This window comes from Perca flavescens, chromosome 4 (genome assembly GCF_004354835.1).
Source record: "Perca flavescens isolate YP-PL-M2 chromosome 4, PFLA_1.0, whole genome shotgun sequence".
Lineage (NCBI taxonomy): Eukaryota > Metazoa > Chordata > Actinopteri > Perciformes > Percidae > Perca > Perca flavescens.
Window position 1 is genome coordinate 7695967 of NC_041334.1, and position 16389 is coordinate 7712355.

The window sequence follows — 16389 nt, forward strand, 5'->3', positions numbered from 1 at the left end:
ATGAAACCTGGTCCGTACCGTCTCCAGATGGACCTGACCAAAAGCTTTCAAAAGAATTTTGCCACGTTAAACTATGCGCAATTCACAACCAAACCAATTTTCGTAGCTAGCCACAAAACACGAATTTCTCTTCAGAACACAGGACAAAATAAAAATTAAGAACTAGCTCAATCAATCCAGGCTTTCCCAATTCAGCAACGCGCGCGTTCACATAAAAGAGGCGGTGTTTGCACAGCATGACCAATCGCAAACATCTACCAGAGCCGCATATTTTACATAAGAGCAAACTATAATTCTACATAAATATGAAGAACACAGACACGGTTTTACAGGCAAAATGCAATACAGTCGCTGCTTCCTAAAACAGAAGGAAAGATGGCAAAAAAAGCCAACGCTGTAAATACGTAAATCATAACGCTTATCAATATCACTTCCTCATCAGTCAGGCACAAGATCTTACCATAATTACACTTATGCTTTCCATAAACTGTCGTTACTTTGGCCTATTATTTCAGTTGCAACCCTGGCAGTGGTAAGCGATCGTAAGAGCAAATAAAAAATACAAAAACATAATTCAGACCGATGTATCGCATTGGAAAACGCACTGCTCAAGAAGCCGACAAATAGCCTATACGTAATTCTCTCCGCTGAAAATCTATATCTTTCATAAAAATGCCCATCAGGGAATGTTAACAAGGTTGTCAGTCTCTAAATGTTTTAACTTTTATGAGCGCACCTCTCTCTCTCTCTCCGCGCACTGAGCTCCACCGGATCTTCTAAGAACGGTGACGCCGTTATCAATCGAGTATTGATTGGTCAGTAGGCTGTGCTTTTACACCGGTTGATCTCTAATCTCCATAACGAGCAGGTTAGGTGTTCAGCATAAATTACCACGGCGATATAACCCAGTAAGAAGTGATCCACCGTCGTGATACACAGAGCCCCGGGTTGAACCTGAAGTTACCTTGTTAACGCCAAATCTTGCTTCGTAGTACAGGCATCATGGTAAATCCAGCCACGCCCATTTCCATCTTAGTGCCGCCCATGACGATTGTGATTGGCTTAAAGAAATGCTAATGAACCATACCATTTTTTCTCCCATCTGGGAAGGCTGTGTGTACTAGCCAGATCCTCCTCCGCAGCGCTGTGGAGAAAGGTCTGGCAATGCGAGACTAGCAGCATGGAGGCCCAATGGTTAGCACTGTGGTCTCACAGCAAAAAGGTTCAAACCCTGGTGATCTCAGGCCTTTCTATGTGGAGTTTGCATGTTCTCGCCCTGTATGCGTAGGTTTTTTCCAGGTGCTCTGATTTCCCCCAGCACTAAAAAACATGTTCCCCTCCCTCTCTACGGAGCTGATTTGTGGTGAGCGTCTGGCATCATAAGGCTACCGTGCATCATCCAGGTGGGTACTACACACATTGGTGGTGGCAGAGAGTAGTAGTCCATTTATTTTGAATGCCTGCAGCAAAAAGTTGAAGTCCTATTCAAGAAACCCGACATGATCCTGCGGTGGACAATTACGTTACCGGCTATCAGACTCAGTCTGTCCGTATCGCGCCGTGAGAGTCCCGCTAACGTTACAGAAACAGGAAACATCACTGGCTATTGCTGCCACAAAAAAGGTGTAATCACTATGAAGGTAAAAAAAGAAACACAAGCACTGAACTGCCCAGGAGTTTGTGTAACAATAGGTGACTGTCCTGCAACAACAAAGAATATGTTATTGTTACATTATGTTGTTAATAAATGTTTTAAATTTGACAATATAATGTTGTACATTGCAAACAAAGGTCAGATATTATATTGCATAAAAGTCTAGTCTAAAAATGGCATAGCAACCTGTGCTTTAAAAATTTTTTATGTAAAAAATCGAGAATCGAACCGTGACCTTAGAATCAAAAGTAATCGAATCGAGGATTTGGAGAATCGTTACACCCCTAATATTAATACGGTCAGTTTTCATTCCTACACGCTGAAGTAGGCTAGTAGTGAGTGGCTAAATGTTAGTGTGTGTGTGTGAGTGAGAGAGTGAGTGTGTCTCTTTGTGATATTGTAAATGTGTTTGGGTGAGTGGGAAAAAGATCTACAATGAGCCCTGGCCACATATCAGTGACATGTTTGTCTTAAAGGCCGGCCCTTTTGATTTGCCTGTTTTTCATCTTAAATTTCCTCCTGCTGTAGCTCAGAAAGTGCAGCTTGACCTGCGCAGTTGTGGGGAATGGCTGATATATCCCTATCCTTCCTTCAGCAAGCATGTGTGCGAGGGCGGACTGAGGGGGCTGGTGTATTCTCACTGGACTGGATGTGTTGTGGAGGATTTGAAAGACACAGGTGGACACTGTGCAAGCATGGACATGCTGTTGTTGCATGTATGTTCATGTATAACCCTTCTAGCTGTGTCCTTGAAGCTATATGTGGAAACGACCACTTTGCCATGTTGGGAAGTGATTGACTCCATCCCGCCAACCAATCCGATACATACCTTGCAGTGTTTTACTATACATTAATTTATTTGCGGCGTCCCGCCACAATATCAACATTGACCAGCCCAGTTCTTTATGAAAAAAACAACCACAGAGAAAAACTAACTTAACATACTTGCGGTTTATGAATTCTAGGTGAACTCATTGAATACATTACCATATGCTAGCTGTGCGCGGTGATGCTAGGTTTCGAAGCGTGCTGTGTAACAGGTGAGTGATGTTCTCTTCAGATTACATAAATCATAGTTTCGCATTGCCAGACCTTACTCCACAGCGCTGTTCCTCCACACATTGCAGGAGAAAGTAGAAAAAAACGCTGCAGGTTTGCATTTCTTTAAACCAATCACAATCTGAAACATCACCATTTATACTGTGGGATTGTGCCAAAGCATATATCAGGGGCCGAATTATTTCATTTTCGTCCGCCAGGAAAAAAGAGAGTCTAAACCGAGAGAACTGGTGGATAAAATAAAAGAGCTTGAACAAAACACAAAAAATTGGCCTCAATCAATATCCTAAATAATTTGAATTCAGCTCGTAGAGAATTTAATAGTTTACTATCGGACAAAATTGAGGGAGCACTGAGATTTACCAAGCAACGTTACTATGAATATGACAATAGGGCGAGTAGATTATTAGCATTTAGTTTAAGAAAACAGCAAGCATCTAACACGGTGCAGAGAGTAAAGTTGCCGGACACCTTTGTCACAAAACCTGATAAAATAGCAGAATCCTTTGCAGAGTTTTATAAAGGTTTATATAAAAATAAAGACACCTGCTCAGATGACACGAAACTTGTAGAGTTTCTGGACCACATAAAATTGCCTGAACTCACAGAGTCTGCAGCAGAAGAGTTAGACAGGCAAATTGAAGAATGGGAGATCAAGCAGGTGATTTCATCTCTCAAAAACAATAAAAGCCCAGGTCCAGATGGCTATAGTAATGAATTTTACAAGACATTCAAAGATTTACTGTCACCGCTGCTACTAAAGGCATACCAGCATGCACAAAAATTATGGAACCATCCTGGAATGAGGCCACTATAGTGATGATACATAAGGTAAAGATCCCACTGAATGTCAATCCTACAGACCAATATCACTGCTGAATGGGGACCTGCGTATATTGACGGCAGTCCTGGTCAGGCGAGTGAATCAGATAATCACTCACATAATCCATCCCGATCAGACTGGATTCATCACTGGGAGATACTACAGAGATAATGTACGCCGTTTACTAAACATAATATCTCACCAGCAAGATAAGAAACTGGAATCCGTAATTATATCCTTAGATGCCCAAAAGGAATTCAACCGTGTATCATGGCAATATCTATTTCAAACATTAAAGAGCCTTAGATTCGGCCCTAACTTTATAACTTTGATACAAACATTGTACACGTTGCCTGTGGTGACGAGTACAAGTAGTCAAAGTAACAGTAGTCAAAGTTAACGGCTGTAGATCAGAAAGATTCACTTTGGAATGTGGCTGCAGACAAGGCGGCTCTTTATCACCTTTTACTATTTGCTATTAGTATCAAACCGCTTGCCCACTCCTCAGGGATGATAATGGCATAAAAGGAATTGTAATTAATGAAGAGGAACACAAATTATCGCTTTATGCCGATGATGTAATTCTGTATCTAACAAAACTGGCATTAACGATACCGCATCAACAAATATCCAAGTTTGGATTTTATTCAGGATACAAGGTAAATGTGGAGAAAACTATGGATATAAATGGCACGGTCCCACATAGTGTAAAGCTTCAGAGTGGATTGAAATGGTCCATTGAGGGTATTAAATATCTAGGTACAGTACAGGCCAAAAGTTTGGACACACCTTCTCATTCAATGTGTTTCTTTATTTTCATGACTATTGACATTGTAGATTCTCACTGAAGGCATCAAAACTATGAATGAACACATATGGAATTATGTACTTAACAAAAAAGTGTGAAATAACTGAAAACATGTCTTATATTTTAAATTCCTCAACGTAGCCACCCTTTGCTTTTTTTTGATAACTCTGCAAACCCTTGGTGTTCTCTCAATGAGCTTCATGAGGTAGTCACCTGAAATGGTTTTCACAGGTGTGCTTTGTCAGGGTTAATTAGTGGAAGTTTTTCCCTTATTAATAAAAAAGCAAAGGGTGACTACTTTGAAGAATCTAAAATATAAGACATGTTTTCAGTTATTTCACACTTTTTTGTTAAGTACATAATTCCATATGTGTTCATTCATAGTTTAGATGCCTTCAGTGAGAATCTACAATGTAAATAGTCATGAAAATAAAAAGGAAACTCATTAAATGAGAAGGTGTGTCCAAACTTTTGGCCTGTACTGTATATACATTCCCCCCATCTCTGCAGAACCTGTTTGACGCTAATTATAGTAAGATTATTCAGAGCATTAATGATTTAGAACGGTGGTCTGTGCTCCCTCTGTCCCTACTGGGGTGCGTTGAAAGTGTCCGTATGAACGTTCTACCCAGATTACTTTACTTGTTTCAGATGCTACCTATAGAAATTCCAAAGTCTACATTCGATAATTTGGAGAGAATGATGTCAAAATTTATATGGCACAAAAAGCACCCTAGAATCTCACTTAAAACTCTACCGTTATCTAAATCAAACGGTGGTCTTAAGCTTCCAAACCTAAAATACTACTTCTGGGCTGCACAAATGAAGCCTATGATAGCGTGGCTTCAGAACAACACAGTACGCGTTCGCTTAACATAGAAAAAAGCCCATGCTCGCTAAAATCTCTGCAAGACCTACCCTTCCTGGCTGCCCCCATAAAGGAAATGGCAACTTGGACTAAGAACACTCTTAAAATCTGGGTTAAAGTACAGTCAACTTTTGGATTACCGACACAAATATCATCATTAATCAGCATAAGGTCCTTGAAGAGCTTTATACTTAATAAATTGGACTGGCTTCAGAAAGTAGTCAGAATATGGCCTGATTTATCTGCACCAGTTATTCAGTTTTGGTAATCTAAGGACATTTGAGCAGTTGAGAAGCAATTATGGTCTCCCCAAGACAGATTTCTATCAATATCTGCAACTTAGAACATTTCTGACAGGGCACAAGGAATGGGGAAAACTCATAAAAACTTCCCCCATCCAGCAGCTCCTAATAGAAATACAAACAGGAAATAGAGATGAAAAAATGATTAGTAAACTCTACAATATATTTTTATCCATGAATACACAAAACTCCTTGTGGATAAAGCAGAGATCGGAGGCAGAAATGGACATAGACGTATTGCAGGAAGCATAGGAGGAGGTGTGTAGTGAGGCACACTGGGCCACAAGTTCGAATACATGGAGGGAATTCAAGTGGAAAACATTTGTTAGGTTTTTCAGGACCCCAGAAATAGTATCTAGAATGAGCCAGTCACATTCCAGCTCATGTTGGAGGAATTGTGGAGCACATACTGCCAATCATACCCATATATTTTGGTTCTGTCCCAAACTAAAGACGTTCTGGGATTTGATGCTCTTAAAGAGGTCTTCCAACAGGATATACCTCGAGATCCCACTGTGGCTCTATTGGTAGTGATATCTAAAGGATTGAATGGAAGGTCCGAGAAATATCTTTTAAACATATTACTTACAGCAACATTGAAGTGTATAACTATTAGATGGTTGAAACCAACCTCCCCTTAATATAATACTGTACATGGATCCAGAAGGTTTGGGACCTCTATCAGATGGAGCACATTACATATTTATTAAGTCCATCTTTACTAAGCGGTGTATCTTTACTAATGCAATAAGACTGATTAGCCTTCCCCCTCCTCTATCTTTATTTTAATGTTATTTTATACATATTCCACACAATGCCTTACAATGCTTAGTGTAAGCCCTGCCAGTTTCCTGACTGCTCATCTGTATGTGCACTTGTGCATATATGAATATCTGAATTTTTGATTTAATATATTTAATGTGTGGGAGTGGATATTTGTATTTGTTTTTGCTTTGTTTCTATTTGTTTGTCTTACTTGCTTATAATCTTAATTTGGATATAATGTGCAGAATTGTTGCCTACAGCTGGATAGAGAAGAGTGTATATACTGGAATGTTGTTGCTGAAAACCCAATAAATAAGTAAAAAAAAAAACAACAATCACAATCGTCTTGGGTGGTGCTAAGCTGGTCTCAGGAAGGATAATATAAAATGAAGTTAACTATTCACACAATACAATAACATGTTTTTGTTTTTTTAAATTAGCTGGTTACATGGTTAAACATAATTTCCTCTTACCAGTGTATTGCCCTCTTGTAACGTTACTTTGTCAACAGCAATCCTGCCATAATCGGTCCCAAAACGTCCCAGTTGGATAGCAAATGTTAAACATATTCTTTGTAAATCTTCATAATCATTCCCAGAAAGAACCAAGCAAACCTGCCTTGTTGCACCATCCAAAACTTCTTTCTTCAAAACATGCCATTTTCAGTGTGTAGCTTGTTTGTTGTTGTTGTTTCACGAAACAAAGTTTTGTAAGGTGAGAGACATCCGGCAGAACAACCAGCGATTATCCTAGAAATGAACGGTCATCGATCCAGACTACATACAATCGTGATCTCCTTTCCCCCTCCCCTCCACACCAAAACAGTAACCGAAAGGTGAAACAGAAAAAAAAAAATGTGTTAAACTTAGTTGCGTATATAACATTAATGCTAACTTCATAGTTACGTGGGTGTGGCTTTGTGACATGTTGGCTCAGCATCCAGATGCTCTCCACATTTTACGTATGCTTAGGTGGTGCGCAAAAATGCTTAAACCTTGCATCTAAGCCATATAATGGCCATAAAAAAGAGTAAACCCCAAAAAGCATCTTCTAACGGCTAAGGTCCCTGTCGCCCCTGGTCTAATTCAGTGGGAAACACCGCACACACATTTTAATGTATTTGCTAAATCTGTTTCCATTGCACTTTGTAGCATTTTGCTTTTATCAGTATACCAACTTTTCCACCTCAGCCAAGCATAAAAATATTTTTGAGATATTTCAAGACTTTTTTTTTTCTCGAAATTATGGCATGAAAATGTCCATAAAAACAGGTGAATGGAAAAGCACCTACAGACGGTTAAAGGTACAGTAAGCAATGGGTTTGATGAGGGTAGGCTAGGGTCGATTTCAATGTGAATTGCGCACGACCTGGATTGCTAACAGCCGGAGCGGCACGAATTATGTGATTGGTTGGAAATGACAGTGTCATCGCACACTTTAAAAAAAAAAAAAAAAAAAAAAAAAACATACATTTGTCTCACTGTGCTTTACACTGGGTTTTCACCATAGACTGTATAAAACTGCATGTGAATGCAGTTTCAACATTCACTCCACCTCCAGTGTACGAGCCTGACCTTAATGTGTGTCTTTGTCACATTGCTAACAGTAGTCATGTTTGTTTTTAACGTTTGGTATCACAATATTAGGTGTTTGCTTACCAGTGAATGAGACATTAAGTAACATTGTGGTCCTTTCTCTGCTCTTAAGCAGCAACGCAGCAGTACTCGTGCAAATCTGTGTGTAGGTCGGAGCGCCGAGTGCAGATGGACGGGCTAGACAGTGCCCCAAGGAGATGCTACTTTTAAATCTTGCTTTAATGTTAACTGAATCATGTGTAAGTTAATGTAATATTGAGTCCATGGGGTGGGCTACACTTTTTATGTATGCATGTGCCTGATAATCAAATTGCTTATTTTAAGACAGTACAATGCACGTCTGTCAGTACTTAATTATGTCGGAACACTAGTGTGTTAGAAAAAGAAGAGAGGGGAGAGTGTTATGGTGAAATGAGAGTAAGAGAGGGTATCCTTAACTGTTCATTTTGTGTGTATGTTCCTCCCCCTTGGACTTGTCTCCAAAATGGCCTCTGTTCTAGTGGAAGTGAAAGACTTTGTCGAGCCTGCTGGTAATTTGAGCCCGGTATTCATGGCCAGAGGAACAAACGAGGAAGGGAGGGAGTTGCTGGGGGAGGAGGAGAAGGAAGCAAGGTAAAGAATGACGTTCCTTCTTTGTATGGAATTTACCTCCCTAGTTCACTGTCTGATTCTTTTGGAAGAGGCCCAAATAGTGTCCCTTTGTGAGTTAGGTATGAGTATGGTGGCTATTTTTGTGAGGCAGCGATCATAGGGATAATAAAAAGCCAGTGGTTTTAAATGGATGGGGCGCCATGGGATCCACTCACGTTACCCCTTCATGCTCACTTTCATGCTCTTGTCTAATCAATGTATCTTATGAGTCATGTTTAAAGCGGAACAGTCTTTGAATAACCAAACTCCGCCTTCCTGTAGCGTCTGAATGTCCACACCTGTGTGTCTCTGTTTTCATTGAAGCCATTTGAGTTGTAACAGAACGTTCTGCTTCTGTAACCAAGAGCTAGCTGACATTTCTTGTTGTGACCTTCTGGTTGAACTGACCTCGACATTATTGAAAGTCCCCAGCCTTGCTGTGGTTGCCCTGGTGCTGAAGAGCCAGGGCATCAGTCACTGTAGCCAGGGGACCACTACAGAAATGTCATGCATCCTGTTGCTGTGTCTCTCTTCTGGTAAACCAGCATATGTTTTTAAAGTTAGGGTTATTTTTTGTTGTGTAAGACTGGCTTTGCTTTTTTGAAAATGTTATAATGGTGAATCCGATCAGTTTGGTTTGTGGGGTAAAGTATTTGTACGTGTTTGCCCGGGGAATGATCTTGCTATAAGCCGAATCGTCTCCTTAGTGTGTGAACAGAGCACAGGAGGGCCTGTTTCTCTTTCTGCAGCCGTGGGATCTGTCTCTGGCTCTGTGTCTGAAAGCGAGGTAGGGAGGATGGTGCGGAAGAGGGAGAGATGAGAGCAGAGGAGTCTGGGTCAGTGTTTCAGCAGAATGTGGTCACATGACAAGAAGGCTGGGCCACACGTTGGCTGAATCCGTCCAGGCATCTGGGAGGAAGGTGCCTCCTGCTGGTTGCCTTTTTATCAGTGCATCCTATTGGAAGGCTCAGTGTAAGCAGAGCTGTAAAGCCCCTTGTTTTTTTCTGCTCTTTGAATAGCCTCCCCATCCTCCCCTCCATGATGGAAGCCTCTGTATGGATAAGAGACAGGCCTATTGCACCATGTGCATATTGTGTTATAATTTTAGGAACAGGCATATGAAAGCTTTCTGCTGCTTCTCACGTAAAAGCTTTCATTCTTAATATGAGTCAGCATATCATGTTCTTCATTAGAACTGTAAGGATGGTGTACCTGTGTCACTCTTCAACTGGAACGACTGTTGTGTCCTCAAGTAAAGGAGCCCTGTTAATATGAACATTACTTTTAACTGTAAAAAATGTTCTGTTAAAAGTAATTTACTAGTCAGTAGCAGAATTGTCTGAGAATTTGAATTAGCTGTTCTTCAATTTCCACATGTACCTCTCCCCAAGGTGACCTACTATTGGTAAATTGGCTTCATGCTGGTATTCCTCATACATTTATTTGCACAGCTGTTTTTAATGATAACAAACTGCGCTGCTTGTCATTTAGCAACCAAGTAAATTTTAAGAAAAAAGGATTAGACTGGGTTGCCAATGTAACAGGCAGATACTCATGTACAGCCAATAGTTTTTTCAGGTAGACATGTTGTCATTAATAGCAGGAAAAGCGCAGGAGTAAATTATAAAATTACTAACAACTTCCATGTCGTTTCATTTCCAGGACCCTGGTACTGTGCATAATGGCTCATTTCAGTGGTTTACTGGTACACTGTTATTAATTACACCTTTGCTGCCATTAAATTGGTTCTTCCTATACTGCAGATACAAACCAGTCTATAAAAGATATCACTTCATGTTAGGGCTGGACAGTATGTAAGGAACTATTATCGCCATCACACCCCCAACCGGCCCCGTCAGACACCGCCTACCAAGAGTCTGGGTCTGCCGAGGTTTCTTCCTAAAAGGGAGTTTTTCCTTGCCACTGTCGCAATAGCCACTGGTAATGCTTGCTCTTGAGGGAATTACTGTAATTGTTGGGGCTTTGTAAATTATAGAGTGTGGTCTAGACCTACTCTATCTGTAAAGTGTCTCAAGATAACTCTGTTATGATTTGATACTATAAATAAAATTGAATTGAATAATGTAGTACCCCTTCAGGCTGATTCAAGACCGCTTCACGTCAGGGTCCTGATCACCCTGTCGCGGTTGTATTGGCTACAACATCAGCCTCGCTCTATTATCCCGCTTATTACATGGCTACTTACCCAATAAATAAAATAAATGTTGATTTTAAAAAGGAGTTTATTGATTTAAATACGATTGTATTGCTTCCGCTAAAGAAAATAAAAAGTCTATTCCGCCTCTACGGTTGGAATCCTGCGACCATAACAATGTCAACTCTGTAGCTGTTTAATGCAACACTTCGTCTATTACTCAACACCACAGTATCTCCCCTTCCTGCAGCGAATACATTTCTGGCAAAAGCCACCGGTCCGGGTACGCATTTTATCCCAATCACGGGCTGTGGTAGTAGCCGTATATTTTATGAGTTGGGCTGTTATGGGGTGCTGCCATGCTATCGCTAGCTATAAGTGGACAAATTACCCAGCAGCTGTTTTAATCACTAGCGGGCAATCGGCTGCTCTAATTCACATTAAGCTGAACATTTCCGTTGACGGTGAAGTGAGACACAGTGAATGGCTTTTTTGGGAATATTTATGTTGACGTTTATGTCCTCATTCATCTCCTTTCCTTTTTGCACAGCTGCTGCAGTTGACACACCTGTAACGTTAAACATGTTGCAATGTAAGCTAACTAATTAACGTTGTTGTCCCTACGGCTGTTACTGCGTAGTGATCATAGACCATATATAAAGATGTAGCAATAGACCACCAGATCTGCTGTCATTGCTTGAATTGGACAGAAGTTGATCCACGTTTCCCCACTTTTTGCCACAGTTGATTAATTATCCGGACTTCTTTCAGCGGATTGATAGCTGTCCTCCAGAGTGAACAGAACAGCGTCCATGGCAACGCTCTGCTATGCATGGCACCAGTGTGTTATACTCATGGTTATACTGGTACGGTCTGTTATCAAGAAATAACAGACTGCACAATGCCTTAGAATCCAACCAAGCCATGTAATAAATCAGTATAATATCGATATCCTCATATGAGACCAGATATCGTCCTAGATTTTGGATATCCTAATATTGTTATAGTTATATGGCATAAGTTTTGTGTTTTCCTGGTTTTAAAGGCGGCATTACAGAAAAGTGATGTAATTTTCTGCACTTACCAGACTGTTCAAGCTGTTCTATTATTTGCCTATAACCATCCATCCATCCATCCATCCATCTTCATCCGCTTATCCGGTGTCGGGTCGCGGGGGGAGCAGCTCCAGCAGAGGACCCCAAACTTCCCTTTCCCGAGCCACATTAACCAGCTCCGACTGGGGGATCCCGAGACGTTCCCAGGCCAGGTTGGAGATATAATCCCTCCACCTAGTCCTGGGTCTTCCCCGAGGCCTCCTCCCAGCTGGACGTGCCTGGAACACCTCCCTAGGGAGGCGCCCAGGGGGCATCCTTACCAGATGCCCGAACCACCTCAACTGGCTCCTTTCGACGTGAAGGAGCAGCGGCTCTACTCCGAGCTCCTCAGGGATGACTGAGCTTCTCACCCTATCTCTAAGGGAGACGCCAGCCACCCTCCTGAGGAAACCCATTTTGGCCGCTTGTACCCTGGATCTCGTTCTTTCGGTCATGACCCGGCCTTCATGGCATAGGTGAGGGTAGGAACGAAAACTGACCGGTAGATCGAGAGCTTTGCCTTCTGGCTCAGCTCTCTTTTCGTCACAACGGTGCAATAAATTGAATGTAATACCGCACCCGCTGCGCCGATTCTCCGACCAATCTCCCGCTCCATTGTCCCCTCACTCGCGAACAAAACCCCAAGGTACTTAAACTCCTTCACTTGGGGTAAGGACTCATTCCCTACCTGGAGTAGGCACTCCATCGGTTTCCTGCTGAGAACCATGGCCTCAGATTTAGAGGTGCTGATCCTCATCCCAACTGCTTCCCACTCGGCTGCGAACCGATTTAGTGAGTGCTGAAGGTCACAGGCCGATGATGCCTTCAGGACCACATCATCTGCAAAGCGCAGCGATGAGATCCCCAACCCACCGAACTGCAACCCCTCCCCACCCCGACTACGCCTTGATATCCTTACCATAAATAATCACTTATTATTTATCTCATCTCTCATTGTGTAAATATTTTGTGAAAGCATCAATACTAGTCAACCCTACAATATCGTTGCAATATTGACATTGAGGTATTTGGACAAGAATATTGTGATATCTGATTTTCTCCATATCGCCCAGCCCTTGACGGCGCCCCATATTTACATATTGGGTCACCCTGTTAGCTCACCTGGTTAAGCGTGCACCCCATGTACCAAGGCTCAGTCCAACCTGTGGCCATTTAGTGTATGTTGTCCCCACTCTCTTTCCTAGCTAAAGCTGTCCTATCAATGTAAAAAATTATATTAAAATTATTTTTATAAAATAAATTAATAGAAAAGAAAAATATTCATATTTCTTTTATTTTACATATGAAAAAACTCAATAAAAACACATTGAGATAAATCAATGTTCTTTGGGGTTTCTCACACTCTGTCATGGTGTAATGGTGTTTTTTGTTTTGTTCTTTTTAGCGATGCTCTAATACTGATATCTGACTGATACTGACTCAAATGGCTGTATCTGGTATCGGTGACATTAGGGCCGATCTATTCAATTCCATGTTTATAAACATTATTTTCTGAAATTGTATTTCCTGTTTAAGTTTGACCAATTTGTTGCTGCATTTAAAAGGTTTAAACTTACACATAAAAATCCCAGTCACTGTTTGATTTGATTGTTGCTCTCTCTCCTCAGGCCCCCCATGACCGTGAGCCGTGGGCTACGGCTCGGCGGCGCCCCACCTTTGGAGTGGTCTGCTGCTGTAATTGGGACCCTGTGATTCCTCCCCTCTCCTCCTCCCCTCCCTCCCTCCCCCATCCCATCCTCTCCCTCCCCTTTCCCCTACTTCCCCCCCCTCCCACGCGTCGCTGTGCTGGACGTCATGAGCATAGTAATCGCGCTGGGAGTCACCACACCTGAAACGTCTTACTCAGATATGGCTGCTGGATCAGAGTAAGTACTCATTACCTGCTAGTGGGACTCAAATATGTAGCTGTGCCCTCATATTAAAGAAAAAAATCTGTTAATTTACAACCAGGGTCTTATTTTGGTGGTTTTGCCCATCAATTTACCTGCCAAATTATTTGCCGATATGATTTGGCAACATTGCTCCAATATGTTACTTGAACGTTAAATTAATTAATTTATTGACCTCAGAAGTAAAGCAGCGTTTTGGTGGTGACTGCTGTGTTCGTGCAGTGGCCATAAGATGCTATGCCTTATGCAAGACGGGAAGGTCGGACTTCCCTTGAATATAGTTCTTGACTTGTTAACTTGATTTTTATTTAATTTTGTAACGTTTGTGTATGGATGGATCTTGACCTGTTTGTACAGTGTGCAGGTAACTGCTACGGATGGTCTTTCTTTTCAGGTTTTAATTTTCCTCATTTTGTTGTCCTGTCGAATAGTAAGACCAGTTTGTCTTTCTTTTCAGGTTTTAATTTTCCTCATGTTGTTGTCCTGTTGAATAGTAAGACCAGTTTGTCAGTGTCACCGGTGGTAAACAAACTTCCTGTTTAACCTAAGGCCTGTACTACGAATAAAGATCAACATGCCCTGGATTTATTTCATTTACCCGGCTTCACCTAACCTAACAACCGCGGTCCTAACAACCTAAGCTGTGTCATGATGGTGGTTAACAGCTAGTTCAATCAACCCAGGGTTTCCCAATCCAGAGGCGGTGTTTGCACAGCATGACCAATCGCAAACATCTACCAGATCTACATAAGAAGAGTAATTCTACATAAATATGGAGAACTCAGATACGGTTTTACAGGCAAAAAAGCAATACAGTCGCTGCTTTCTAAAACAAGAAGGAAAGATTGTAAAAAAAAAAAAAAATAGCAGACGCTGTAAATACGTAAATCATAACGCTTATCAATATCACTTCCCCATCAGTCTGGCACAATATCTGACCATAATTACACTTATGATTTCCATAAACTGTTGTTGCTTTAGCCTATTATTTTAGTTGCAACCCTGGTAGTGGTAAGCGATCGTGAGAACAAATAAAAAAATATATAAAAACATAATTCAAACCGATGTGCGCATTGGCAACACGCGGCTCAAGAAGCCAACAAATAGCCTATACATAATTCCCTCCGCTGAAAATCTTTCATAAAAATACCCATTAGGGAATGTTAACAGGGTTGTCGGTCTCTAAATGTTTTAACTTTTATGAGCGCACCTCTCTCTCTCTCTCTCTCTCTCTCTTTCTCTTTCTTTCTCTCTTTCTCTCTCTCTCTTTCTTTCTTCTCTCTCTCTGCGCACCGAGCTCCACCGGATCTCCTAAGAACGGTGATGCTGTTATCAATCGAGTATTGATTGGTCAGTAGGAGGTGCTTTTCACCGACTTATCTTTAATCTCCAATGTAACCTGCTCCCGAGCAGGTTAGGTGTTCAACATAAATTACTATGGCGATTTAACCCGGTAACAAGTGATCCACCATCGTGACACACAAAACCCTGGGTTGAACCTGAAGTTAACTTCGTAGTACAGGCCTCTGATCATTTACACCACCTAAATAGCTGCTTTAATGCAGTTACTAATGTGGATCTAATAAAACAAAACAAATTGCAGCAGCATTATGGACTAGTCCAGGGACGACTTGCAGAGGCAGGTGAAAAGGGAGTTGCAGTAGTCAAGCCGTGATTATATAAAACCCTGAATAATCATGGTTTGGCAATGCTTCTTAATTGAAAGAAACATGTAAAGGTCCACGGTCCATCTGTTTTACTCCATGCAGAGGCAGCTAACGTTACTTGGCTATTATTCCACCCGGCACTGGGCGACACTAGTTACTGATATAATGAGCCAAACAAAGTTGTCAGTCATGTGGCAAGAGCATTGTGCTTCCCTATACTGTGACAAGAGTGTGTGAATCAAGAGTGTGTGAATGAACAATTAAGTTGTAACATTTTTACATATTTAGTAGCCGGTCAAGAAAAAGCTAGTTGTGCGTTGAAAGAGCACCAACTACTGTACCGGAGATACAGTTACTCCTGTCATTCTTCCCATTCTTCCCCTCTCATGTATACGGGGAGAACTGGCATAACCCGGTTATTAACATAATAATATGCTTAATAAAATATGCTTCCTTCCAATATCAGTGCAGTCCACCAAAGACTAAACTTTACCAGACAGCTATAAAGGAAATACAGTATGTGATGCTTCAGTCAGGCTGGTTGCACTCAAAACCGTCTAAACTTAAGCAATGTAACACTGACTCCTGTACAGGGCTGGACTATAAATAAAAATACCACTACTGGCATTTTGTTTACCCCATCAAAGTCACTTCAAACCTTGAAACATTTTAGTGATTGCAGTAAATTCACTGCATTCCAATGTTCTAACCAATCCAAATGGAGAGCAGAACATCCTCACTTTTATTTTTAATTTATTAAACAGAATGTGCCCGTCTGTTAATCTCTTAATTTGAAACTATCACTACATGTTATGTGATATTTAATAGTCTGGGTACAGTGTGTAACTGGCCTTCGCAATTATTTTGTATGTATTCGAAATGTAGTTAAAAACAAATAGTTGTTATTAATGCTAATAAATGTTTCAGGAGCCTAGTTATCAACTCTGTTTCTTCTGTTATTCTAACTACTGACCATTTATTCTGTATTGCCCAGCCCTCCTTCTGTGTAAGGGAGGTAGACTTGTATTACATTTCCATATCAGTCCTTGCTGTGTTAAG

At 41.2% G+C, this 16389-nt stretch overlaps 1 protein-coding gene across 5 annotated transcripts in view; it reads left to right on the forward strand.

Annotated features, from left to right (window-relative positions):
• Positions 1–16389, forward strand: part of setd5 (SET domain containing 5) — a 68139-nt gene that overhangs the window by 15494 nt on the left and 36256 nt on the right. For all 5 annotated transcript variants that reach the window (XM_028575001.1, XM_028575002.1, XM_028575003.1 and 2 more), the window contains exon 2: positions 13382–13639. In XM_028575001.1, the coding sequence (XP_028430802.1) occupies positions 13569–13639 (71 nt within the window). In that variant the 5' untranslated portion in view covers positions 13382–13568. The remainder of the gene's footprint in view (positions 1–13381; positions 13640–16389) is intronic.